This window comes from Ammospiza caudacuta, chromosome 32 (assembly GCF_027887145.1).
Source record: "Ammospiza caudacuta isolate bAmmCau1 chromosome 32, bAmmCau1.pri, whole genome shotgun sequence".
Lineage (NCBI taxonomy): Eukaryota > Metazoa > Chordata > Aves > Passeriformes > Passerellidae > Ammospiza > Ammospiza caudacuta.
In genome coordinates, this window is record NC_080624.1 from 1,654,496 (window position 1) to 1,681,587 (window position 27,092).

Consider the following 27,092-nt stretch of genomic DNA (forward strand, 5'->3'; position numbering starts at 1 on the left):
ATGCAGCAACAGTGTGTTCCCGTGCGCCCCCTCCGCCTCAAGCCGAGACAGTCCCAGAGTCAGCAGCAGAAAACGGCGTTGAACCCGCGGGACCCTCGGAGCAGCCTGGGGCTGATCTTACGATCAGCGCAATTCCCTGCCCAGTTCCGGCTTCCCCCCTGCTGCTTCCACCGGACGTCCCAGAGGCTCTGCCCTCCGGGTCGGCGTCAGAGACTGCCCTGGAACTGGCGGCTTGTTCAAGCTCGGGCCGTCCCGGGCCGTCCCGGACTGACTCTTGCGGCAGTCCAGCTGCCGGTTTTTAAGATCAGCGGTGGTTTGTGGGGTGGTGTTTCGGTTGCTGTCCCATGGGGGCTGCCATCTCTGCCGCCCCTCTTGTGCCCTGGTGGCGAGGGGCAGGTGGGTTCTGCCAAGAGCCCTGCCTCTGATCCCCAGCCCGGTGGGGTGGTGCCGTGTTGCTGTGGGAAACAAATATTCCCAGACCCGAGATGAAGATTCTCGGGGCAGCTTCTATTTCCCTGCTGCTGGCATGCCTCAGTGGTTTTGGGGAAAGGAAGCGTCTCACTACCCATGCTGCCATTGTGCTGGCAGCAGGGTTCAGGCCTGCGGGAATGCAGAGCCTTCCTCATGGGTTTGGCCTGGGCTGTTGGGCTCAGGGAGTTCCTGGGCCGGGCCCACTGCGAGGCCTCCTTATGTTTTTGGGGACTCTGGTTTGTCCTACTGGTCCTGGTCCCCCTTTGTGAGCCAGTTTTGGGGTTCCTGGTCCAGCATGGGCCAGGGCCCCCAGGGCCTTTCCTTCTCTGGCACTGCTCTGCTCGGCTTTTGCTTTCAATTAAAAAAAAAAAAAATTAAAAATTAAATAAAAAAGATTGAAAATAGCGGGCAGCAGCACTGAAGCACTGAAGGGCCAGAAAAGGACATTCTAAAAATTGTTTTAAATAGTTTTAAATTGTTTAAAATTGTGTTATGCTGTTTCAGGACAAAAAGGACTCTCAGATGTCCAAAAGAAACAACTTCAGCTGATGGACTGTTCCTGAAACTCAGCTGCATGGACTCAAATTCTCTTTACATTGTATTTTGCATTTTTCTTATATTGTAGGATTGTTTTAGTGATTTGTGAGTATTCTATATTTTATAGGTGAAGGAATTTCCTGTTCATTCCACATCAGCATTTTTCTTTTATTTTTATACATTTTAGAAAGGTGAGATGTCGCAGACATTTCTCCACAGAAATCCTTTCTTTCAGATTTCTGTGTCTTCGGGAGGCCAGAGGCCTCCGAAGACAAGGTAAACAATTATTATCAGCTGCTGGGGAATGCAACAGGAGCACCTATTTTGATTGGTGATTGGTTCATGTTTTATGTTTATAATTAAGGGCCAATCACCAGTGCAAGCCAGGGGACTGAGTCCTTGGCCACAGCTTTGTTGTAGATTTTCTTTCTATCTATTCTTAGCCTAGCCTAGCTGCTCTGCAAACCTCTCTCTATATTCTAATTAGTATAGTAATAATGTATTATATATAATATCCTAATAAATTAAGCCTTCTGATCAAGATACAAGATTCACCGTCTCTCTATCACCAGCAGTGCCCACTCAGGCACAGTAATATGCCTGTAAAGTGATTCATCATCTCAAGGCTAACATGAAACATCACTTTGAATAGAAAGTAGAGCTCTAAGGCCATGACAGTCATACAAGACTCCTTTGGCAGGAGCTGCACCTGCTGTGCAGGCTGTGCCACACCCAGCAGATTGTCCCCCATGTGCTCCATGCCCCAGCAAGGACCCTCCTCATTTCTCAGGTTGATGGCATCATGAGGAGACATGGTTTTCCCAGGGCCTCTGTGGTTAGCACTGTGAAATACCAAACACTGCTCACAGCTGCAATTGCAATTGTCCCTCTGCCCACAAAAGCACAAGGCTCTATCCTTGGCCTTTGCAGGCACTTTCCCTTCCCCATCAGTCACCACATCTAAGAAAATCTGACAGACTGGGAGAACTCCAGGGAGCAGCAGGAAGCTGCGTCAGAGGAGCTTTAGTTTGGGTATCAGGAAAAAGGGTTTTTCACCCAGAGGGTGGCTGGGCACTGGAACAGGCTCCCCAGGGCAGTGGTCACAGCACCAAGCCTGACAGGGCTGAAGGAGCATTTGGACAACAATCTCAGGCACCTGGTGTGACCCTTGGGCTGTTCTGGGCAAGGCCAGGAGCTGGACTCGGACAGGACTGGTCCTGATGGGCCCCTTCCAACTCCCCATATTCTACACTTCTGTGATTCTGAGAAGTAATGGGCTGCAGGAGGGCAGAAATAGGTGACAAGAGGGAAGAAGTGAGGTTGTTTGGAGAATCAAGTCGCTGAGTTCACAGAAGATGCAGGATACAGGACCCTTCCCTCCCACCATTCCCATTCTCTGTCTCATCCCTTCTCCCTCCCACACACACGAAGGTGAAGAACATCACTAAAAGAAGAAGAACCTACTTGACTCCCATGTCCATGAGAGCAGTCATTACTCGTGCAGGAGTCACATTCTCCACCAGGATCCCCAGGCTCTGACTGGCTGCTTTCTGAACAAATTCTGGGGAGTTGGACACCATCTGGAGAAGGACCCGAGCAACCTCATCCACCTCAGAGTCCATGTCCTTCTTCAAGGTCACGGAGGGCTCTCCCAGAGTGACAATGGCAGAGCAGGACACCTTGGAACCGAGGTTGGTCACCTGGGGAAGCCATGAGGGGAAACATAAGAATCACCTTGGAAAGAAAACCAGTTGTCTTCAACAGAAGTCCCAGAAAATGACAACACATCCCTCTGTGTCCAGGGGAACATATAAATACAAGAAGAGCAGGAGAGCACAAGCACAGAAATGCACTTACTCTGGCACCAATTTCTGGCTTCAGACCTGCTCACTGCAGGCCTAAAATAAATATTCACTTTAGTGTTCTACTTAAAAATTCTAAAATGTTCAGAGCTTTGATTTTAGGCCCTTTTACTAGAAAATAAATAAAGAGCTGCTTTCAAATCATGAAGGCAAAAGTCATAAAGATAAAAGAGTCAGGTTCTCCTGTTCAAAAACAACACCAGCAGCTGAAGCACTCAGCCAGGAAACAGAAAACATAGGCTCAGGTCTACAGAATAATTTGCAGCGTTGAATTATAGCTTGGGCAGAGACTGGGACTCTGGCAAATAACATCATTAGTGTCTCAGTTTCTGCATTTGCACATTGCATTTTGAAGGCACCGCACTCAAAGATGAGTGTCAGATACCCGACTTGCCAGTAAATACAGCTGCATGTACCCACAGATCCTACAGACAGCTGACAGACATTAGAAATATCAGGTCTAAAACCAGAAATGAAGGCAGACCCTGAGCACACATGGAGATGAACAAGCACATACCTACTCTACACACTGGGTATGAAGTATGGGGGACAATTCAGAACAATGTTCTCACCTCGCTGGCAACTGCCAAGCAAACCTCACCAAGTCTACAAAGCAGGACCTCTGAATGGGACCCAGCCAGGTGTCTGATGGTGAAGAGTCCCTCCTCCTTCAGCTCCCTGGAAGGCAGAAGATTGATTTTTCTCTCCACCAAGGCAGCACCCTCTGAAACGACCAGGCTGGCAGCTCAGTTGAACAATGGGAGGTACTTTTCAAGGAGTGCTTAATGAAATCATGGAATGCGTTGCCCCAGGATGCTGTGGCTGTCAAAAGCATTCACAAACCCAAGAGGCAAAGAGAGGGGTTTTAGAGTGGCCATTTGAGAAGACAGCCTTTCTGAAATCTCTGGCACATGAGGCTCCTCTGTCACTGCTTCCTAGAAGCTGTGAGACCGGGCCATGCTGCTGTTTGTTGTCACCTCCCTGTACCTGTCCCTGAGACACAGTGCCACCAGGCTGTTATTGGGGCATTTTCCTTCTTTGACAGCCCCAGCAGGCATTCAGCAGGGAGAGTCTGCACTGCCACTCTGGAGCTGAGTTTCCACTCTATGATCTCGGCTTCTCTGTCACCCCCTCCACTCCCCCTCACACATTCTCCAAAAAAGCAGCAGGATGTCTGCTGGGACCACCTCAGCCTGCAGGAAGGCCAAGTGGGTCCTGGCCTCTCCTGACCCACAGCACAGCTTTCTTTCATCCCAGCATGGAAATATAAAAACTATATTATCACATCACACAGAGGGCCAGGAGCTTTATATTTTGGCAGCAAGTGTCCACAGGGCATTGGGGAAGAGAAGAAAAAGAGTGTTTTGCAACAAGCAACCCGGCTACTCAGGCAGGACGGTAGGATAAGTGTCTGGGAGCTGCTTTTTAGGACTTTGGTTGTTCTGCTGAAGCTTCTGACAGAGCTGATGGACAGATCCCAGAGCTGTGGAGAGTTTCTGGGAAATTGGTCCTTGGATATGCCTACGAATGCTCTCCCAGCCATGAACTGCCATCTGTGTCCTGTCCATATGTTACTGCCTTGACTGTTGAGTGTCTGAGGTGCCTCTTGAGGCTGCTATGGACCTCCTTCACCAAGGAATGGATTGTGATGCAACTTCCCTTTCTGCTTATGTTTGGGCACTGACAGAGCCTGGACCACTCTGCCTCGAGCTTGGGCTCTGGCCAAGCAAGATTGCCAATGAGAGCAGCTCATGGTCCTCAGCTCTTCCCTGCTGCTGGGACAGACAGACACGGCCATGGGGACAGAATGGAGCTTCCCCACCTGCCGGGTCACTAAGAAGGATGTGAATTTTTCTCTGCCCTGTCACCACCAGTTCTGCCTGGGCTGCATCCTGCAGTGGGCAAAGAGAAATCCAGCGTGCCAACTCTGCAGAAGAATGATAGAAGCTGTCACATTTTCTGAGTAGGATGAACAGGACTACATACAATTTGCCATCAGCTCCCCCAAACAATTGCTAGAGTCCAGCAGGGAGAGAGGCTGGCCACCTTGCTGAAAGCAGCCCCCAAGACCCTGTGATGGCTGCTCCATCTTCCCCACAGGGAACACTGTCCCCAGCTGAGCAGGGGGCTGCAGGACCAGAGCCTGTGGATGGCCTCCTGCCCAAGGTGTGGGCTGAATTTTTCAAATAACAATGTCATCTACTGGACCAAAGGTGGCCCTGGCTGCACCAGAAGTTGGAGGGAATATGCCAGCACCAGAGATGGCTGGGTAAGGAATTCATAGAGCAGCATCCTGCATGCCCTCTGTGCCTATGGTCAAGCTGCCAAAACCTTGGTGCCAGTACTGCAGCTTCTCCTCTGTAGCAGTCTGAATTGCTGCTAGCATAGTCCAGGGCAAAGAAGCAAAAAGGACCTTTGCATAATCTCCACAGATGTTTTATTCAGCTGTGCAGGGAGATGTTCAGGTCCCAGCAGCCACACACACTTTGGGTCCACAGGGGCCTGGGGGCTGACCCTGATCTCAGGGCAGTACAAAGATAAGGGGGCCAATCAGGGAATAGGGAAGGTGTGGCTCAGGAACACAGGAGCAGACGCAGGAACAGGGCTTCTTAGAGCCAATGGGGTCTAACAGCTTTTTGAGGGAAGCTTCTTGTGCCTCCCTAGACCAGGGAATGCCCCCCCAGGGTCTCCACAATTCCTCCTGTTTTATATTATTAGGAAAGCTTCTCTGAAGGATCAACTGAATCAACACAAAATGACAAAAACCATCAAAAGCGCTTATAGGACAATTGTTCAAAATTCAAACAATTCTGAGTTCCCAGTGTGCCAACAGATTTCTTGGAGTGTCTTAGATCTGGCAGGAGGGATGCAGGGTTTTCTTAGCAGAGTTTATCAGGAAACTGAGTCATCCATACTGAACCTCTGGTCCATGGCCTCCTCACTGCCATCGTGCAGCAAGGAGGCCCAGAGGCTGCTGTGCTCTGGGCCTGTCAGGGATGAACACAGCGGCTCTGTGGCCAGCTCCAGCTCCAGCAGCTCACAAGAGGAGACTCCTTCCAGAAGCTCTGCTGGCTCCAGTGTGGCAGACCAGCAGAGCCCACTGGAAGCCACCCTCCATTGCAGCCACCCCCAGCTGCACCCATCATCACTGCAGAGCAGGAGCTGCCCCAGAGGAGCCGTGGCAGGAGCTCATGGCAGTGGCAGGTCCCTGTGCCCAGGGCAGAGCCACAGAACCTCTCAGTCAAATCAGAGGAAACAAATGTCTCTTCAGCTGACACAGTCTCTGCACACAGCTTTCTCCCCCTTCTCCTGGTGCCTTTCCCTGACTCCAGCAAGAGCTGCAGGAAATGCTGTGTGAGCCATGATGATGGAAGATCTACTGATAAAAACACTGGGGTGATGCTTTCGGAGGAGTCATGAATGGAAGACTGACCAACCTTCCAGCCAATGGTATGCCAAAAGTTTCCATGCTTGAAATAATAGGCTGCAATAAATTAGTAAAAAGAAAGATATGGAAACAAATCTCCCACAGCTGCTGGCTTTCCTCAGGCTCCATGGTCTATGTATTGCTAGACTTACTTCATTTAGGCAGAATATTAACTGCCCTGACTTGCTGGAGACTGACCACAAGGTCTCATCTGTGGTGGGCAGTCACTAAAATTAGCTCAGCAAAGGCATCTTCAGCTGTCCAAGTGTAGCAGAAATACAAATTCTCTGCTTCATGACTGTGTGCCAACAGCTGCTGGTGTGGATTTGTCAGCGTTGCTTCATGGATTACTCCAGGGAAGGAATTGTGTGCACAGGCACAGTATGATGGCTTCGATCTCCTCTAATTACTCCAATCTGATGATGGCCAGAACTTTTTGGCAAAAAGCATCATGACAGAATAATTTACAATATTCTCCAAACTACTCCTGTGGTTTTGATTTTCTTACTGATTAGTTTCAGTGTCTGGCCTCAAGAAATCAGTCCAGAGAGAACAGACAAAGCTCAGCTTGCAAGTTAGAGTGCAAGTCTTTAATTTGCCATTTTTGCAGCATGTACAAACAACTTTTCAACATATTTGCAGAAAAATCTCTTAGTTCTTGCTATATCTATCCAGAACCTGACTCTCTCCTCATTTTATTTTGATTTGAGATCTCAGCATGATTTTTTCAGGACAGGGAAGTAAGAACGAGCTGCAAATACAGACTACAAATGTGAATCTATACTGCAGGAACTGAGCGCTAGCTTGGAATTAAAGGCAAGAAGTGATGCCACGGTAAATGTGAACGTTTAGTGCTGGCATAGGAGCCTTCTGCAAAGCCCCACCAACCCATGGTTCACATTGATACAAACTCATTCTGGTGTTACAAAGAGTGTTGAAGAGCTGACTGCAAGTAAAAAAAAATATCCAGAGTGTTAATTTTGGTTAATATGGCAACAATGACTATCTTATCATTCAGAGCTCATAGAAGTGAGTATTCAGATTTCCATTTAGTACGTGCTGGCAGTTTTAATTTGAAATCAACAGGTTTATCCAAATCAAGTTATCCATAGGAATTAATTTGCTCTATGATCTACCTAAAAATGCCTCATTGTCTGATAAGTTTAGTAGAAATTTGCAAAGTAAACAGTCCACAGATTTTCATTTCTTATTTAGTGGCTATTCTGCAGGAAAGCTTTTACAGACTAATCAGTTTGGATGTAATTAAAATGCCAGTACATTTCATCTAGCCATTTTGGTATTAGAACAAAACCATATGACTGCACAGCCTTTTAAAAAATATTTTAAAATAAATTTTCAAATCAACAGTCTGAGTAGGACTCAGAATAAAAACTCTACCAAACTTCAACTCCATTGGAAGATTCCCTTGTCACCCTGTGAATCAACTCTACATTCACAAGATTAAAAGTCCCAATGATGGTGGGTTTGGTATGGTTAGGAACTGGGGAAGGGTGTTCTTCCTTCTCAACTCCATGCTGCAGTGCCTTTGGGATGTGGCCTGCTGGCTGTTGTTTGTGCAGCCCTGGTGTTTCTCCATGGGGCAGAAAGTGCAATTGCATTTCCAGCCCAAAGCCCATGAGGAGTGGGGCGTGCAGAGCTGTGCCAGACTCAGCCCAGCAGCTGTGCCGCCAGAGGGTTTTGGTTCCTGCCCAGGGCAGCTGGTGCATCTCTGCCGTGAGTGCCTCCCCTTGCCAGGTGCCCATGGACAGCAGGTGCAGGGTTCTGCACGGGGCATGGAACAGGGTGGGGGTGTCTGCTGGCAACAGAGTGCAGCGGAGAGCAACCAGTCCAGGATGGTCCTGGAGTGTGTGACAGAGAACTCCTGACACAGCTGGTGACAGAGCCACTGAGGGAAGGCACTGCTGGGCCTGCTGTTTGTGAGGAGAGAAGGGCTGCTGGGTGACAGGAGGGTTGCAGGCGGCCTTGGGCTCAGTGATCACAAAATGCTTGTGTTTGATTACCAGAGAAGGAACGAGAGATGTTGGGGAAGTGTAGACCTGCAACAAATTGTGAATTTGTTAAGCTTTAACAGGCAGTGCTTAGTTGTACCTTCCCTCACACCAGTGGTTAAAGTGTGCAAGTGGATGTCTTAGCCTTGAGAATAAAGACAGTGGGCCTACTGAGGACGTAGCTGCAATGCATTCAAGGAGAAGAAGGCTCTTAACCATGGAAGGAGAATTTGAGGAATGGGATGTTCACCACATGACCACCAGAGACCCTCAAGACACCCCTACTCTAAATGTCAGTAATTTTGGGGAAGTGATTCAAACATGTAAAATACTTTGTGAGAATATTTAGCCTGTGAGTTTGAGCAAAGTAATGAATAAAAGTAATGAAAGTAATGTCTTAGTTCCATGGATACTAACACGTGGGTGTGCATGTTTCAGGGAAGTGATTCCTCAGACACCCAGCACTGAAATAAAGTAATGCCTCTTTTCTCACACTGAGCTTGCAGTGTGAATTATGCCCTGCTTGGTAACTTTCATTTTGGTCATTTCTATTGAAGCCTAAAGAATGGCTGAAATGAAATATTTTCCAGCTGTTTCCCTTTGGTTTACCTGTTTGAGGGTTAAAAATCTGTGCTGCAGGTGTGCTGGGGGTGTGCAGAGCAGTGCAGCCCCAGAAACCCCTTGGCTTGCCCACAAGTTGTCATGCGTTGTTGCCAGGTGTGCCCAGCTGTGGCAGGAGAAGGAGCCCGCAGCGTAGTGGGCACCGTGCCCTGCCCAGCCGGGGCTCTCTGGCACAGAGCAGCAGCAGCGCCAGCACCGTTCAGCCCGCTCCTGCCTTGGCTTCCCCTGGCACACAGAAGCCTCTGGAAATCAGCACCGCCAGTGGAGTTCCCAGCTTGGAGCAGCTGCTGCTGGCGGGCAGATGCTGCCAGTTCTACTGCTGCCAAAGGGGAAGAAAGGCAGAGATGTACACGCACCAGAGCCCTGGGCATGTCCAATAAAGGTGCAAATATGTAGGGAGATTTATTAGGAAACATTTCAGCTGTGATGCCAACAGTGGCTTCTCTCCTGGTTCTGTGTGTTCTAGACGAGTAATGCAATGGTTGGGTCTGACAATTCAGAAGTAGATGTTATGTGGATGTTCAAATGTGTAATGATGGTATTGTGATATATCCTCCCATAGTCCTCTTTCCAGTCACCTTTGTAATAGCCTTGGTAGTCAGGGCATTTGGGAAAGGCTGGCTTCTGACCAGCAGGCAGGGTGTAACAACCCCTGACCTCCAGTCAGGATGCAAGAAAGTAATCTCCACCAATGGACAGCAGAGAAAGAGTTGACTGACAAAACTTTTGGAGGGGCTAAGGGTATAAAAGGCAGAGCATCCTTTTTGTAGATGAGCACATGGCTGCTAGTCACAGAGACTCCCAATGCTGCAATTTTTCCTTATTCAGTCCTTTGTTAGGGTTTACTAAACCTTTAAAATGTTAAAAGTGAGAGTCATTTCTCACATGTGCAATGCTGTGGGCCATTGTCTTGTTCTGGTTTCCTTTGCTTGGGTCCCATCTGAGTGCTCAGTTGGGGTACAGGCTGTAGGTGCTTGAGGCACTCTTGGAGTTCCTCTTGGATCCCTTGAACAACAGGGTTTGGCCCATGAGGGGAATTTGTGCTGCTTTGTGACAGAGAAGAACTTCCCAGGCTCTTTTGTGTTTGCTGTAGGGAAGGTTGGTTATTGCTTTGCATAAATTCACAGACTAACATGCTTTGTGATACTTTTCTTTGTCATACTTTGCTTTGTGATGTCACGGCATGGTTGCCACATCGTTGTGGTGACATCAGAAGGTTGCCTTGGTGCACAGAAGGCCTGAGTGTCAGAGCAGCTTTGCTCACATCAGGAGAACCCTCCTGGTTGTAGCATTGGTCAGTGGGTAGTTGCACTCTGAGAGGCCATTTGTTTTTCTAGTGTTGGAGAAGACTGGCACAGCTCTGGGAATATGATCCACCATCTGGCCACAGCAGCTTTTGCTGCTTATGATGTTTGTTTTTCCGCGTATTATGTTACACACTTTGCACGAAAGTAGAGTTTTCCATTCTACTTAGGTTAGGGTGTATCCTAACCTGGCTTTTGTATGTCTTCCTGCTGGTGACTGAGTTTCTGATTTTGAAACAGAAAGAGCATTAGGAGGCCACTGGTTTGGTAAAGCTCCTGTCAAGAGGTTCAGCTAAAAAGGGGGTGTCTGTAGCCACAGGGGCAGCATTTGCAGGGGAACCTGCAGGGCTCTGTTCCCTCCTCGGGAGAGTCTGTGGCAGCAGAGTGTGTCATTTCCTCAGTTTGCTGGGGCAAGCAAGACACCTTTGAAATTGTAGACTGGCAGAGCTTCTTGGAAGGCCTTCTAAAAACTCTGTAGTTGTTCCCAGAATTCAGAGAAAGCTTATTTCTTTTTAAATTTTGTCATGAAAGGAATTGACTTTCTAACTTGACCTTTTTCAAAGTGCTAAAATGGTGATTCCCTTTGCAAGGAAATGCAAACTCTAAAGCTGTGAGTGTCTGCCACAGCTCAGGGGGATTTTAGGGAAGCTTTTCTGAGCAACTGTTTCAAGCAAGTTAATGAGAACTGGTGCATGCAACTGATTAAAAATAAAAAGAACCTCAAGAAAAGGATTTCAGAAGCTGTTTTATGTCTTTGGTAGAACAGGAGCACTGAGTGTTAAAGAACAATTTGCATTTTCTTGGTCATATTTGTATTCATTTACTGGCAAAACAGGCTGAAGTGTAGGCACAACCAAGAATATTGTCCTGATCCCTTGCTGGCTGTGTGAATGAAATGTGTCTGCTGGAGGGATGTTGTGAAATGGGAAATCATCTCTGTTTGGGTTGACTTGTTCTGTGGGATTCAGCAGCCCAGGCAGTTTTCTGACAGCATCTGGTTCATTTTCCCTTCCCACTACAGGTCACCTGAAGCATTGTATTCAGCAGTGCTGAAGATCCCGAGGTGAGTGAGAAAGGAACATTTCATGTTCCTGGTGTTTAAGAATTGTAGAGCAAGATGTGAGCTTGGCCAGAAGCAGTATAGTGTAGAGGGCCAGCTAGGAAGGCCAAAAGAAAATCCATTTTCATGCCTGAAGAAAAATAACAAAGTGTGAAATGGATATTTTAAATTTTTATACCAGAGCTTTGAAGAACTACAAACCTAGTTTTGAAGATAGAACCTTGCTTGCTGACGGCAGATAGGGTAGAATATTTACATAGGAGCAATTTCCTGTACAGTTGAATTAGACCATTTTAATTTAGTCAGAGTCCCTTAGAATTCTATTCCTATCAAACTTTATGATATCTACTTAGAAGATGTGGTTATAGAACAGGAAGGCCATCTTGCAATGGTGCCTGCAGTATCTGAAGTGAAAAGGCCCCCTTTGTGGCTGGGGAGCTGCGTGGGCCCAAAGGACGCAGGGCTGGCGGCCATGAGCAGCTGGAGATGAGGCAGTGTGTGGCCAGGGGGCCAAGAAGGCCAAGGGCACGGTGGCTGTGCCAGCAGCAGTGGGGCAGCAGGAGCAGGGCAGTGAGCGTGGCCCTGTGCTGGGCAGCGCTGCGGCCACAGCTGGAGTGCTGTGTGCAGCTGTGGGCCCTGGGAAGCAGAAAGTCATGGAGGGGCTGCAGCGTGTGCACAGAAGGACAGGGGAGCTGGGCAAGGGGGTGCAGCACAAGGCCAGTGAGGAGGTGCTGAGGGAGCTTTAGCCTGCACAATGGGGGCTCATGAGGGACCTTCAGGCAGACTTCCATAGATCCCTGCCTTAGATCCATAGAGCCAATGCTCAGCACAAGGGCTGTTTCCCTGCCAAACATCCCTTCACTGCATCCAAGTGCTTTAGACACTGGAGTAGGTAACACTTTCATATTTTGTTTATTTGTTTGTTTGCTAGAAGGAGAAGCCTTGTGCAATTTCTCCTTCTCCAGGGAGCAAGGGAGCTTTTACTCAATCTTTCCTGCCCTTTTCCAGCACTGGCAGAAACGCATCACTTTCAGGCTCCTGTCTCTTTTGGCTGCCCAGGGAATCAGTGTGTGTTGTGTTTGGGAACTGACTAGGAAATCAATGCCCTTGCATTCCAGCTGGTGCTCAGAGATTAGAGGAGCTGGGAGGGGCTGGGCTGCATTTCTGATTCCAGCCACTTTAGCACCATCAGTGTGGTCGAGTCCAAGAGAAGAACTTGCCCGAGCACCGATGCACAAAGAGTGCAGTTCCCAGTGCAATGCTCTGGGTCTGGTTGCATTCCGTAAGGACCCACATGCTCCAGATTCCCCAAGAGTGTGGGTTACTGAAGCAACAGGAGAGCAAGTTCAGGACGGCTGCTGATCGGGGCACTGCTACCGAGTGCTGATGTGTGTAGTGACAGAAAGGACAGGATTGATTCCGGGTGACCCCCACGTGGGGAATAATGTGCTTTGACTCTATGATTTAGAAGGTTAAACAAATGATTTCTTAGGCTATGCTATACTACACTAGTACTATATTAAAACTATACTATTGAGATACTGTACTAAAAAGCTACTAAAGAAAAACTCGTGACTGTCTCCCGACAGTCACAACACAGATTTTATCTAATTAGCTAATCAAGCTAAACAACTACCACTAAAATCCAATTAACAAATCACTTTCAGTAAACAATCACTATAACACATTCTACATGTACTAACAACAAGAACAGCCAGTAGAGATAATTGTTTTCTCTTCTTCTCTAAGTTTCTCACTACCTTCTCTTAAAAAAAACCTAGGAGAGAGAACTGTATCCCTCTGTGTTCAAAGAATGTAAATACCACAGCACAGCAAAGAGAGATTTAAAAAGTGAGATCTGTCTATCTATCTATCTATTTGAATCTTCCTGGCTCTGCTCCAAAGCAGTGGAAGATGCAAAGCTCACCTAAAGGCATCCCTTCAGGAAAGGAGTAGAGACAAGTTCCATTGACTGATCCTGAGCAGGCAGAGATGTTTCCCCCTCCAGAGATGGTTGTTTTTTCCCCTCATATTTTCCTCCTCCAGCCTCTTGTGCCTTGAAGCCTTCTTTTAATCCTTTAAATTTTTGCACGTCCTAAGGGAGTGGAACTATCCCATGCTGTAGCTGGGGTCTGGTGACTTTGCTCACACATGCATTACATGACACATGGTTTCCTTCGCTGGCATCCCCAGGGCTGTGTAAGTGCATTCGTTAATGGGGCCTTATGAGAAACTCTGTAAGTGCTGGTCAGAATTCTCAGTTGACAAAAGAGGGAGAAGAAACACCTTGGTCGTCCTCCATATACTGAGGTGGCCACAGAGGTTCTCTGACTTCCATCAGAGATCTTTGCATGCATCCTCATCTCCTGAATGACCTGGTTTTCTAACAAGAGTGTGGATGTCAGGAAGGCAGGAATTCTGGTGCAGGCCTGAAGAGAAGGTGAACTCCACAAGTGTCTCTCAACAAGGAGTGAGCTCACCCAGGAAGCCACCTGCAGAGCCAGGATGGAGCTGTGGGACAGGGTGAGGTGTCAGTCACTACTGAAAGACAAACAGGACACGGCAGAAGCAGAGGGAGGCTCTCACCAGACCCTTGAGAAATGCCACCCCTTCCCTGTCAGCTGCCTGAGAGGCTGTTGGAGCTTCAGTCCCAGATGGCCCCTGATTGGAGGGCCAGGGTCACTGTGGAATCTGTGCCTCCCCTCGGGCAGAGAACGACCCAGGAGAGCAGCAGCACAGTGCTTTGGGAACGTGTGAGCCCAGCAGTCTGTGAGTCTTGGCCCACAAAGGGCATATGGGAAGTTGAAACCCATCTTCTCTTGCTTTCTGTGCAGGTGCTTCTAGAAAAAGAGCAGGAGCACACTGCCTCATCTGAGATGCCATGCCAGACTCAGGGAGAGCTGTTCCCTGCCCGAGAGCAGGAAGAGCAGCTCAGGCAGCAGGTGGAAGAGCCACAGGAGAATGGCCAGGAAAGCCTGACTGGCCAGGGCACAGAGGGAAGGGCAGGAAGAGGGGCATAAACCAGAGCTCTTGGGACTGAGGAGGCCAGGAGTCCCACAGGCACTGGAAGCACAGAGCCTTGGAATCTGCAGAGATCAGCACCAGCACAGCAGGGTTACAGTGGAAACAGAGCTGGGTAGGGAAGCAGAAACAAGGGACTGAATAAATGTGATTTTGAGGCTAAAAGAGGGAAAAGCTGAGCTTGATGGCAGCTCTCAGTCACTTGCTCTGCTTTTGTGTGTACAGAACATCAAGGCAGAGCCACAAGCAGAGCTGCCCGAAGCTCAGAGTGCCATCATGGCAGTGAAGAGGAGGAATGAAGACATCCAAGAGGAGAAGAATCTCCCTATGCACAGGGGTAATCAACAAAAACAGGTGAATGAAGGAATGGCAGCCACTCCACTCATGAAAGAGAGTGCTTTCCGTTGTTGTTTACAGAAAATTGACAAACAGATGCAGGCACAGCTGAAGGAAACTGAGGCTAGGATCAAGGCAAGGAAGAAGAGGCCAGACAAAAAAATTAAAATAATCAAAGAGAAAATTAATAGCCTCCTTCAGGAGCAAAAGGCTCTAGAAAAGCGAGTGAAATAGCAATCAGCACTGCAGTCACCCAAGGGGTGGTTTCTGCCCTCCTTGCCTTTCCAGTGCAGAGCAGCAGGGGGTGGGTGATGCCTCTGAGTGCCATCCTGATGAGGCCTCTGTCAGAGCTGCTCTCAAGGACACTTCCTGCTCTGCTGGATCTCAGCTGATGCTCTAGACAGTGGCATTACTCCTCTGGCCATTTAGCCAGCAGTCAACTGAATGAACTCCTGCTGGCTTCTTCCAGGTGACCTTGTTTCTTGAGGTGTTTTTGCAGGTGAACATGGTCACTCACACAGATTTGGAATACGATCTACAAGCTGTCTGTATCCCTTGTGAATCATCTGCTCCTGTCCTTTCCTTTACTTTCTTCCCAATCGATGGCTCCTGGCTGACGGGCACAAGCTGTAGTCTCTGACTGCTTTGTTCTGTTTGACTTGAGGTGGAAGTGTTGCCATCCTACCTGGCAGCCTGCAGAGAGTTCCAGCAAATGATGGGCAACCAAGAGCCCCGAGGCTGGCATGAGGCCCAGGAACTGACCCATCCAGAGATGCTGCAGGATAAGCACGTCCCGAGGAGAAAAAGGTGCAGAAAAAGAGAATTTCATGGCAGGAGGTAGAACATTAGAATGAGGAGCTGCAAATGTATCTGCAGACCTAGGAGGGGGAAAGGAGTCTTTGGGAGAAGTGGAGTGGTCGTTGCTGCAGTCATCCTTTAGAACAAGAAACTGGCTATGAACTCGAGTCAAACCAGCCTTTGGTTTTGACCATTTGGTTTCACAAGGGGACATCCAAAGCAATCCAGTTGAAGAGCTCTGCATGTGGCTGACAGCAGCTTCCTAAGGGCTTGCATTTCAAATGGCAATCTCTCTTGCATTTCAGGGCAATCTCTGCCACACCTTCCTGACATCAACTCATTTCTTGTCTCAGATCTACACCGACTCTGACACTGAAGCTGCTGCAGAAGCAGCAGTGCCATCCCAAGGAGCCTTTGCTCCCCAGCTGAAGAAGTGGAGCCTGAGCCCTTGGTTCACCTCCCGTGCTGACCCAGCTGCTGCTCAGCAACAGGAGATGGCGGGTGACTCCCTGGAGCAGCAGAGTGCATATGGTATATTTTTTATCTGAGGGACAGTGTGTTGTGTGTGCGTGTCAGCATAGCTGTACCAAAGGGTTCTGATCAGTTTAGTGTCACAGAAGTGCTGGCAATGCTCCGAGGCAGCAAGAGAGAGCTCTGGGTGTTCCTGCTGCTTCTGAGGGCAGCTTAGACAGGCTGGAGTTTGCCTGGGCTTTCCTCTCTGCCAAAGGCAGAAGCAGGGATTGTTCCTGGATCAGCAGAAGGCTGTGACTGCTTGAGTCCTAGCCACTAGCAGAAGCCCTGCTGAGATCAGTCTCTAGGAGAACACATCAAGCCCTTTGTGATTCTGCAGCACAACCCAATGAATCTGCTTCTTGCCCTTAACAGCTGCCAGTGCTGTGCTCTCAGATAAGATCTGGTAGGGTTGAGAAGAGAGCCCAGTGGATTCTGTGTCTACCATCACCTGTTGGGACAAAAAGGGCACTGATCTGTGCCTGGGTGTGGCTGATCTCAAAGCCCATCCTGTTGTGTCCTGAACGAGGTAACAGCTTGTCCGGGGCTCAGGCTGACTCTGGCTTCTTCCCATCAGTTTCTGTCAGTGCTCATGCTTGGGCTTTGCCAGCCTTGTTGTGGTCGCTGCCCTGCCCCTGAGGGCTGGTGGGAATGCAGAGGCTGGAGCCTTCCTTAGCTGGGAGGGTCCCGCTGCTGCCTGGCTGCTGCAGTGTGGAGCTGCCTGAGGCAGCAGCCCCTTCTCTGGGCCAGCTTTTGCCTCGCACGGCCTGGACTCACAAGAGGGTCAGCATCTCCTCTGGGCAGCTCTCTGTGTCACGGGGATGCCTGGGGAGCACTGCTGTCCTCTGTGCCCGTGCCCACCGTGCCGAGTTGGGAAGATGGGGATGTGTGTGGTGCCGAGAGGGCGACTGCAATGGGAGCAACTGATCCGCGCTGTCAGGGTGAAGAGAATTGGCGCGGTTCTTCACGCGGGGCACGGGCAAGGGCATCTTTGAGCTCAGCCTGCTCATAAAGGGTGAGGGTCCTGATGCTGAAAGCCCCGTGGAGATTGGTTCTAGCATGAGCTGCTCTGGTTTACAAACACAGAGGCATTCTTCTGGCAAACTGCTGCAAGGTGGAAAAGATGGGAACACTTGGCAATATTCCTCCTGTTCTGGACTTGACATCTGTTCAGAGGAATTGATTCTAGATGTCCAGGTGCATTTAATCTTAGAAAGTAGGAAACCTTTTCTAAATCTCACATGTTTATTCCCAAGAAAACAAAGGCACTGTTAGTTCCAGCTCTCCTTAATGTTTCTAGATGACAAACTTACTTGCCTAGATATGTATTCTCTTCTGGTCTCAGTCTCCTCTGAATGTATCTCCCTGTGCTTCCCTGTGTGCCTGCTGTCAAGAGGTCTCTCCCTTCAAAGGATGCTAGAAATCAGTCTCTGTGCCAGCCACTTGTGCTGTGGGACTGCTGTTCTTTTCTTGGTGTTCCAGTTGCTGTTCCTGTTGTTGTTAGCCAGCTGTCCACCAAGGGAGGGCTCAGAGCCCCAGACAGTGGGGCTGCCTTTTGTATCTCCTAGAAGGTGAGATCTCTGCTTTAAAGTGAACATCTTGCATTTTGTTTCCCTCAGGGAGAATGGTGAAGATGGAAAGTCCTATTATAAAATACATTGAATTGGAAAATATTGGCAGTGGGTGAGTCCAAGCAACGTTAATGGTACAAAACTATGCATCAGATGTTTTGCTGGTGGAATAGGTATCAAGTGTGAAGTCAGACAAGCTGCAAATGTGTTCAGGCACTGTGCTTAGATTGTCAGTGCTGATCAGAATTTCTAGGTGTGCTCAGAAGGCATTGTCAAACACATCTCAATGCTTCCAGTGTCCTGCAGGCATTTACAGCAGAGATCTCCTGTGTGGGCTGGCTTTCACTGCAAGATCTAAATGGCTTCTCCTCTCTGCTTCTGTTTTGTTTCTAGGACTTTTGGAGATGTTTATAGAGCACTCGACACTGCCACAGGAGGAGAGGTAAATGTCAACAGCCCCTGCAGGCTCTGCTGCACTCGAGGGCTTTCCCCTCTGGTGTGAGCTGTGGCTGGAGCTTTGGGCAGAGCTGTGCTGAAAAGGCACAAGAAGCACAGACTGGTGCCAGCCCACAGAACACATTTGGGACTTTGTCCTCCTCAGCTGCCAGAAGGAAGGCACGGAGGGCAGCGGTTCCTTTCAGAGAAGGACGCGCTCACTCGCTCTCCATTGCTAAAACAAAGGTGGTGCCTTCGAGCACCTCACTGCTCTTTGGGGCTACAGCTTCAGAGTCCTGGATTCTCATTTCTGGCTGCCAGCAAATCCATCTGAAAGTTACTGGTAGTTCCTTATCCACCTGCAGTGCTGCACATGGGAACTGCACGTAGGGAGAGATCTGCAAGGCGTCCCTGAAAGCCCTAAGCCCTGCCCATATCACAAGATGTATCCACAGAGTATTAAGGCATGGATTACTTCTTCTGAGTCCCAAACAAAGCAGCAGAGAGTGTGGTCAGAGGTTTGTAGGTAATAACTGAGACACCACTGTTACCAAGTGGTCAAGGCAAAATGTCAGTGGCCCCCACATGTCCTGTAACTGGCTCTCAAGGGAGCAGAGAAATGGGCTGTTGGAATGTCAGTTCCTAATTACTGCAGCCCAATCAGAAGGCAGTTTGGCACAGCTCAGCTGTGTCATTGCAAAATCACTCGCTCCATGTGCCTTGTGGTCTCATGCCACCAACCTCTCAAGTTACTGATTTTCAATGTCATTTTAGGTGGCCATCAAGAAAATACAGCTTCAAGGACTGAGGAAGAAGGAACTAAAAGTCAATGAACTCATGGTCATGAAGGTGAATAGAAATACCAACCTGGTTAACTGTTTAGACAGGTGAGTTGTGCTTTTGTCCCATGAATGTTTGTTTACATATTGCAAACATGCAAGGTAAAATCCCACTTTGGTCACTGGCAGAAAATAGAGCTGTAATTATTGGCTAATTATTATTGCTCTTTTCATCTCCAGTGGATGGGAAGAGATTGCATTTTGTCTGCATGAGTCTTCGCTGGCACATGGTATTTGGAAATTGTTCAAAAACCCGGATGAGTCGTGTCTTACTAAATCAATGATCTCTATATTCACAGCCACCACTTCGTTTTAGAGCTTGATTTTTTTCAAGTGTCTTCTTACCACCAGGTAAACTAACAAGGATTTCCCTTGGATTGTTGCCACTGGTTTTCATTGCTATGCATGCCAGGAACACTAGGTGCTTTTTTCCAGAAACACCATGCATGACAGGTTTTTTATCTGGGCTGTTACTAAACTGCACATTTTGCTTGCTGCCCATCTAAGACATCTCCTTTTTTGCAGCTGTGCCTTTCTCCTTGAGACTGCACAGATGGCAAACAATGCACAGCCAAGAGGGAATGTCTCTTCCTTTATTTTGTCTTTGTCTCAAAGGGACCTGAAAAGAAGAATCAACCCTTCTTTTCCAAACAGCAACCTAGCCATGTACATTCATCTCCATGCCCTTGTTTCCTTCTTTCAGCTACCTTCTGGGTGAGGAACTGTCCCTGGTTATGGAGTACATGGATGGAGGCACTCTGAGCAATGTCATCAGCCAGACCTACCTGTCGGAAGATGAGATGGCAGCCATCAGTCGGGAGGTCAGCAATCCCATCTGTGTTTCCAGCGGCTTGGGCAGGATTGTCTGGGAAACAGGGGCTCAGAGGTGGAGTGATTTCCTGTGCCAAGCTTTGTTTCTGTGTTGCTGCTATTCTATGGGCAAGTAAAAGCATCTCAAGGGAAAGGCCTGCCAGTGCCCCTGCACTCCCTGTATTCAGTGCCAGTACTCTTATCTCCTGCTGTTGTATTCTCGCTCTGTCTCTTGTATTTGTATTTGTATTTGTATTTGTATTTGTATTTGTATTTGTATTTGTATTTGCTGTTCTCCACATTGCCCATTGCCTCTCTAAATGTTTGCCTGGAGTCTCTCTTCACTGCATTCCTTGCCTGTAAAAGCAAAGGTGCTGGTGGCAGGAGATGAAATGACCAGCAAAGAAAAAAGACTCATTTCTCACAGTCCTCAGCTGAAAAGGATAGTAGTTCAGCCAAAATGCTCTTTGCTTCCAGGAAGTGACTGGTGTGATACTTACACGCCTGTGCTGAGGCCAGCAAGAAAATCTTTTCCATGCAGCCTCCCACCCAAAAGTGATCCACTAAACACCAAAGGGAGGCACTTTTCCTTTCAAAACCCCTCCTTTGTCCTCTGCATGGAAAAAGCACGTCCACTGCAGCAGGAGTCACCCTGACTGGTTTGCAGGGGACAGCCTACAACAGCAGGTGCTGTTGCTCTTTCAAAAGCTGACGTGCCTTTTCTCAGAAAGGTCCTGCTCTGCAAGTGTTGGAGCAGCAAGCTCTTCCTCTCAGTGGCCATTACTGTTCTGCCCTTACTCCCCATTCCCCTGGAGAGGGAAGCTTTTAGATTCTTTGCTTCCTTTCTTTTGTGATGGAATCACATCACTCATTTTTGCCCTCCTCTTTCTGTTTTCTCTCTCAGTGCCTGCAAGGACTGGATTTTCTTCATTCAAACCATGTCATCCACCAAGATGTGAAGAGCAGAAACATCCTTCTCAAAACCAATGGCTCTGTCAAGCTGGGTCAGTATATTCTTGGTCAGGTGCAGCGTTCCAGGGATGTGGGTGTGGGGCTGCTTGGAGTGACAGCCAGCTCCCCAAAAATGCTGCTGGTGGCAGTGGAGGGACCCCTGCTGCAAGCTGAGGGCACAGTTGGAATGTGCACAGAGGTATAAGGAACAACAAACAGTCAAAAGTGGCCTTGCTCTGTGTGTGTCCCTTCCAGATAGAGGGAGCTACAATCTAAAGCTTCAGGGGAATGAAGTCCACTGCTGTGAGCAGCATTAAGAAACCTGGGTTTTTTTGGAAGTGGCCAATTCCATACTCCCTTGGCTAAAGCCCCAAGGAAATCGAGTGTGGACAGTTCGCCAGGAGATTCAACAGCACATTCTTAGCCTGAGAGTGGGGAATTCTTTTCCTTGGTTTCCTAATTGGAGCTGGCTTTCATGGTTTGTTGTTTTCTCCACAGCTGACTTTGGCCTCTTTGCTCAGCTCAGCCCTGAGCAGGGCAGACAGAGCTCCGTGGCCGGTGCTGCTGGGTGGCTGGCGCCTGAAGTGGTGACAGGTCAACCATGTGGCCCCAAAGTGGACATATGGTCTCTGGGAATCGTGGGCATCGAAATGGTGGAACGAGAAGTTCCTTCCTGGAATGCAACTCCTGTCTTGGTAAGGTGCAAATACTCACTGATCCCACTGTCTTTCTCACCTGTCCTGTGTTCTGTGTGCCATTGGACAAAATCCCATTGCAATCTGCTGGCACCACTTCCACCAAGGTCCCCTTCTAAAAATGCCCCTGCAACACATCAGCATCTGCTGTAGCTTTGGTTGTATCAGAAAGGGAAGTGGCAGTTCAGAAACCTAACCAGTTCAGAAACCTGCCATTTTGGCCTCCAGCAATGCCTGACATTTCCCACTTGTTTTTTGAACAATGTTGGAACTCTGTTTCTGAAGGACAAGAATTTTTCAGTGAACAGGGTAGACATGTGATAAATATCCTGAGAAACAGAGGTTAGACCTTTCCAGTTTAAATTTCATAGAAAACATAGGAAAAAAGGAAAAAGAAAACTAAACAAAAAAGGAAAAGAGAAAAAAACCTACTACCAAAGCAATGCTCAAGCAGTTCTGCTTGCTTTTTCATTTATAAACGCAGCTCTTCTCTTCCATTCTGTAGCATCTTTTCCAAATCCTGTGGTCGTTGAAACTTTCAGGCTTTCAAGTCATCTGTACATTGTTCAGTCATGTGTGTGGGTGGCCTGGATAAGTGTAGGATGTATTTTTCTCTGACTGCAGTTAGAATTGTTTGCCAAACCCTTGGCTGTTTCTTGGTACTTTAACAAGGTGATGAGCTTGCAGGCAGGTGCCTGGGCAGGGATCCACCGTGGGCAGTTGACACCGGTGCTGTGTTTCTTTACCACAGGAGCAGGGCCATCCCTGGCCTGCACAGTTCTAGTGACAGGGAGGGCTCCAGCTCCCCACCATGGCCAGTGGCTGAGCTCAGCTGAGAGTCAGGATAAAACCCTCTTTGTCACCTCTGGTGATGTGGGAAAAGGACAGAAAGCCGCATAAATTATTTGTACACAAGGGGAGTGCATTTCCATTTCTGGCTTTTAAATTCTCCTTTGGGTTAAAGAGGATAATAGCAAAGTCTGTTTGGTCACCATCTATTGCAGCGCCACGAGCACAGACTTATCATGACAGTGGCGGGCATTTTTATGGAGACTCCAAGGCCTCTTGCCATTGTTATTTTTGTCTATTTGAGATGGATTCTGCAAGTTGAGGTTTGAATAGCTCCAAGTCGGTGTCCTATGTTTCTAAATACCATCTTGCAAAAGCAGAATGAGCTCTCTCCCTCTGACTTGTCAGCATGTTAGAGCTTGGTTCCACATGAACCACACTGGATAAGGATCAGCTGATGTCTTGCCAATCTACACTGTAATTCCTTGGCCTGAGGAGTATCAGAAAGACCTGCTGAGCTCCATGGACACTGTCAGCTGCATGGAAGTGAGCATCCTTGGCCTTGCTGAAGAAACTGGAGCTCAGCTTAGGTTACATGCTCTTGAGCAGGAGAAAGGCTGGAATCGTCAGGTGTTTCCAGAGGCCTGCGTGCCCAGAGGGACTGAGTTCTGGGGAGCAGCTGGATGTTTCTGCACATCATGGAAGGGGATTGCCAGACAGCTCAAGCCTCACCACAGGCAAACACTCCCCAGCTCTTCTCAGGCAACATTTGCTTTGGGTTTCAAGTTGTTCCCACTTGTCTGTCTGTGAAGATGCCCCTAAAACCACAAGGCAAGCCTCTCAGAACTGGTGTTACATTTCCAGAAATGAAGAAAAGAAGCCCAAACACAAGAAAGTTTCTAAGGCACTGGTTTTTAGGGAAGAACTTAACTCCCTGTGCAGTTTCTTCTCACTGGGAAACGTGCCTGAAACCTGGCCATGAGGGTATAAAGGCCACAGAGTCTCTTCTGCTTCTTGTGCAGTGCTGCTGAAACACTCAGTGACCGTGTTTCTCTCCTAGCCCAAGCCACATTCTGCATGTCACCAAGCCAGAGCCTGGTGATGTGGAGAGCCTGCCAGAACCTCCCATTTGTTTCCTGGCACTTTCTGGGATGGGCCTACCATTCATGCATTGACTTGAGTAGCCAAATGAGTAGAGGGTGACCATAGGGATGGAACCTCTCCTTCTGATTTGACCATGAAAGGTTTTTCTTTTCCATGTAAGGAAGGCAGAAATTTTCAGGCTGCTGAGAGACAGAGCTGCAGGTGGCTCCTGTGTGTCCAAGCAGGCATTTTCATCGCAGTACATTTGTGCAGGCATCTTAATGTGTCTGTGTTGAAGATGAGATTCCAAAGATTTGTTTCCTTACCTGAGGAATACCTGGTGGATTTCTTTTCTTTCCCTCCAATTCCCATTCTTTTCAAGAACAAAGCAAAAAGCTTGATTAGTTTTGTTTTGTGGCAGCAGTGCTTAAGGGACCAAGAAGCACTGCAGAAATACTTTCCATGTACTAACCCTTGGATACAGTAGAGTTAGTATAGCAAAGTCCTTCTTCCAAAAAGCCTCTCAAGTGAGTATGAATCCTCAGGGAAGGAAAAGTGCTTGTGCTGATGTAGTTCCCACTAACTAGGTCAGTATATGAAATCAGCTGCCAAGGCAAGATCTGTGGGATGTTGGAGAGACTGTGGCTGCATCGGGGTTTGGGTTTTTGGTTGGTAAAGGAAAGTTATCTCTGAGTCTCTGCCAGGGCAGAAACTGCCACTGCAGAGTGGAGCTTAATCAATGGGGTCTGGGAGAGCAGTGACAGATGGGAAAGAAGCAGGTAGAACCTGGTGTCTCCTTTTTCCCCAGCCGCAACTCCTGATAGCCACAGGAGGAAGACAAAAGCTGAAGCAGCCCAACCTATTTTCATCCTGCCTGCATGACTTCCTGAGCTGCTGCCTGCAGAGAGACGAGGTGCGGCACTGGTCTGCCAAGGAGCTCCTGCAGGTAAAATGTGAAGGGGCTGCAGGTGAAACAGGCTCTGAGAGATGGGCTCCTTCTCCACTCAAGTCCAAGGCATCAGATGAGCCCCCTTCCTCCTCACCTCCACTCTTGCTGCTCTTCAAATGAAAAGACTGAGGAATCCTAGACTGGGCTAGGCTGGCAGGGCCCTGTAAAGGTCCTCTGGTGCAAGTGTCCTGCAATGAGCAGGGACATCTTTAAAGACATCAGGTTTCTCAGAGCCCTTTCCCACTATAGCCAGAATGGTCGCCGGGATGGGGCACCTACAAGCTCTTGGGGCAACCTGTGCCAGGGTCACACCATGCTCTGAGTAAACAAATTCTGATTAGATCATATTTGTGTTAAAAAATATTCACCCATATCTTATTGTAACTGGCCCTGTTAAAAAAGATGTCCCCCACTTTCTTCAAAGCCACTCTGAAGTCTTGGAAAGTGGCACTAAAGTCTCCCTCGGGCCTGTTCTTCACAAAACCAGCTCCCTCTGCATTTCCTGAGAGGAGAGGTGCTCTGTCCTCTGACTGTTTCTGTTGCCCTCTTTTGTAATTTGGTGGGGTGTTCAGTTTTATCTAAAGGCAAAAGAATTGAAGTAGAGCAATGCGAGGTACAGAGACATGAAATGGTGGTGGAGGAACCCAAGGAAGCCAGTCCCAGCCTAGGGGTCACAGGTTCACTGTGAGCCTCTGAGGGGCCCTGGTTTGTGCCCCCCAGCCCACCCTCAGAGGTTTCTGCCACACAAACAGGGACAGCTGGGAGGGACTTGTCCCAGCCCCATCTGCTGCCTGGCACGCTCAAGCAGATGGGAACTGTACCAGTGTTACTGCCAGGTTGTGCGGCAGAGAGGGAACTGCAGGGCCCAGTGCCACTGGGCTGGCCCTGCTGGGAAGGACGGTGCCATCCAGCACACGAGGGGCAGGGCATGTTAAGGTAGACACTGCTTTCTGTCCCTGTGGGAATCAGCACAGTGCCTGTCTTACAAAGAGAGGGACCAGTGTGAGGCTTTGGAGTTTCCTGAAAAGTTGAAACTCCAAGGACAGAAAGCACCATTTCTAGAGCACTGGCAGGGCTAAAATCTCAGCAAGTTGATGACACCTTTATAAATGGATGAGTGGGATTCTGGGCCAGGTTTGCCTGTGATGGCGAAGTCCTGCACATAAAGTTGGAGGTGTCCCATTGGTCCTCTTCCTGCATCCTTCTGGGAGCCAGAGTAATCATGTGAAGCACTGAGCTTGGAAAGTCATGGTCCATTGTTTTTTGTTGATTTGTTTTTTTTCCCTTTGGGCAGCATCCATTTGTAAGATTTGCTGAGCCTGCGTCCAGCCTGGTGCCACTGATTATTTCAGTGAAGAGGAAGGAGACAAGAATGTGACAATCATCAGGACCATTTATTCCTCAATCAGTTTAGAGTAGTATTGTAGGTTAGGATTAGGATTAGGATTAGGATTAGGATTAGGATTAGGATTAGGATTAGGGTAGGATTGTCTAATAGGACTGCAGAATAGGATTGGAAATGAATAAAGTTTCTGAAACCACAACTCACCTTGAAGATTCCCTTCCTTCTCACTCTGCGAATAAGCTCAAAAATTCCTTCTGAATTGTCTGTTGTTTCTTAAAGGTGGAAAGTGACACGGTGTCTTTGGCATGGTGTGAAAGTGGGGAAGGATGTTCTTCATTCATCCTCTCCAGACCACACTGCCTTTGGAATATGGCCCACTGGTCAGTTTTTGGCCAGCTTTGATACTTCTAGTTGAGGCAGAAAGGGCAATGGCATTTGAAGGCAAAACCAAAAGAAGAATGAGGCAGCCCAAACACCCTGTGCAGATGCAGGCCTTCAGCTGTGACTGGAGAGCATTGGGGTTCCTGCCACTTGGATTTGTATCCCAATCTTTGGCTGGAGGAGAGCCTTGCTCAAGTGAGAAAGCAGAAAGATCAGAGAGGGTGCTCGGGAAGGTCTCCTGTGGTGCAGAGCTGTCAGCGCCTGTGAGGTGAGAGTGGGCCCGGTCTTGCCCGGGCTGGAGCCCCAGCAGAGCCCCGGCAGAGGCTGCAGCAGCCTGAGCCCCGGCAGAGGCAGGCTGCAAGGAGGCCCTTGGAGCTGCAAGAGGCAGCAGCCGTGCCCTGGGTGCCTCTTGCTGGCAGTGGGCGAATCCTCTGCTCTCAGAGCCCAGGTGGCAGCTGGCTGCTGCCAAGGGGAAGTGCAGCCGTGCTGGGCACAGCCCGGCCTGGAGGCCATGGCCGTCTGGAGTGTGCCCAGGAGAAGAGAAAGGCCAAGGGCAGCCCTGGGCCACTGGGCTGGCTGAGGATTCCTCCTCTTCTGCCGGCTGCCCTGCAACTCCTGACAAAGGCCAGCAGTGTGTGCAGCACTCTGGGCACCGGGACAGGGAGACGGGCTGCTCGGCAGACTGGAGCACAGGGCAGCTCCTTCAGGCCCAGCACTTGTGCCAGGGGAAGTGAGGCCAGCGTGAGGCAGGGGCAGCTTGGCAGGGCCCATCTGCAGGAGCCAGCGCCTCACGCAGCTCTGGGAGGAAGCGCCTGCAATCCTGCAGTTCTGCACTGAGCCATAGCAAAGGTGTGAGATGCAGAGTGTTTGGCAGAAATATTCAGGCCCAATAGGCCAGCCTGCTTTTACTCTCTGGCACACAGCAAGCCCTGTTCAATGCATCTCTGAGCTGGTGGGAGAGACGGAATCGGGGATGTGCCTGAGGCTTGTGCTTGAGGAGTGAACTGATTTGGAAGGGGGCAGAAGGGTTTCAGTAGGCAATCTGTGTTTTCTTCATTAATTTCTGAAACAAAGTCATAATGTGTTGCACACAGGTAGGGGGATTAGGAAAGAAAGGCCTTATAAAATCAGGCCTTGCTATGGTAAATTCCCAGCTAGCCTGTTACCTCTTCTACGTGCAGCCAGCTAACTTCCCATAGGAATAGTGATGAGTGCAGTTAGCACAACAGGCTATTGTGCTAAGAAAACTGTTTGCATCTGTAATAAACAAGAAATCTGTCCTATGAGC

At 48.8% G+C, this 27,092-nt stretch overlaps 1 protein-coding gene across 1 annotated transcript; it reads left to right on the forward strand.

Annotated features, from left to right (window-relative positions):
- On the forward strand, positions 1-25,456 carry LOC131569956 (serine/threonine-protein kinase pak-1-like). Its single transcript, XM_058822286.1, has 10 exons — positions 1-396; positions 4,971-5,036; positions 14,132-14,256; positions 14,534-14,873; positions 18,737-18,849; positions 19,505-19,622; positions 20,516-20,615; positions 21,061-21,257; positions 23,938-24,075; positions 25,373-25,456. The coding sequence occupies exons 1-10, from the start codon at positions 1-3 to the stop codon at positions 25,454-25,456; spliced, it is 1,677 nt and encodes a 558-aa protein (XP_058678269.1).
- The last annotated feature ends 1,636 nt before the right edge of the window (positions 25,457-27,092 follow it).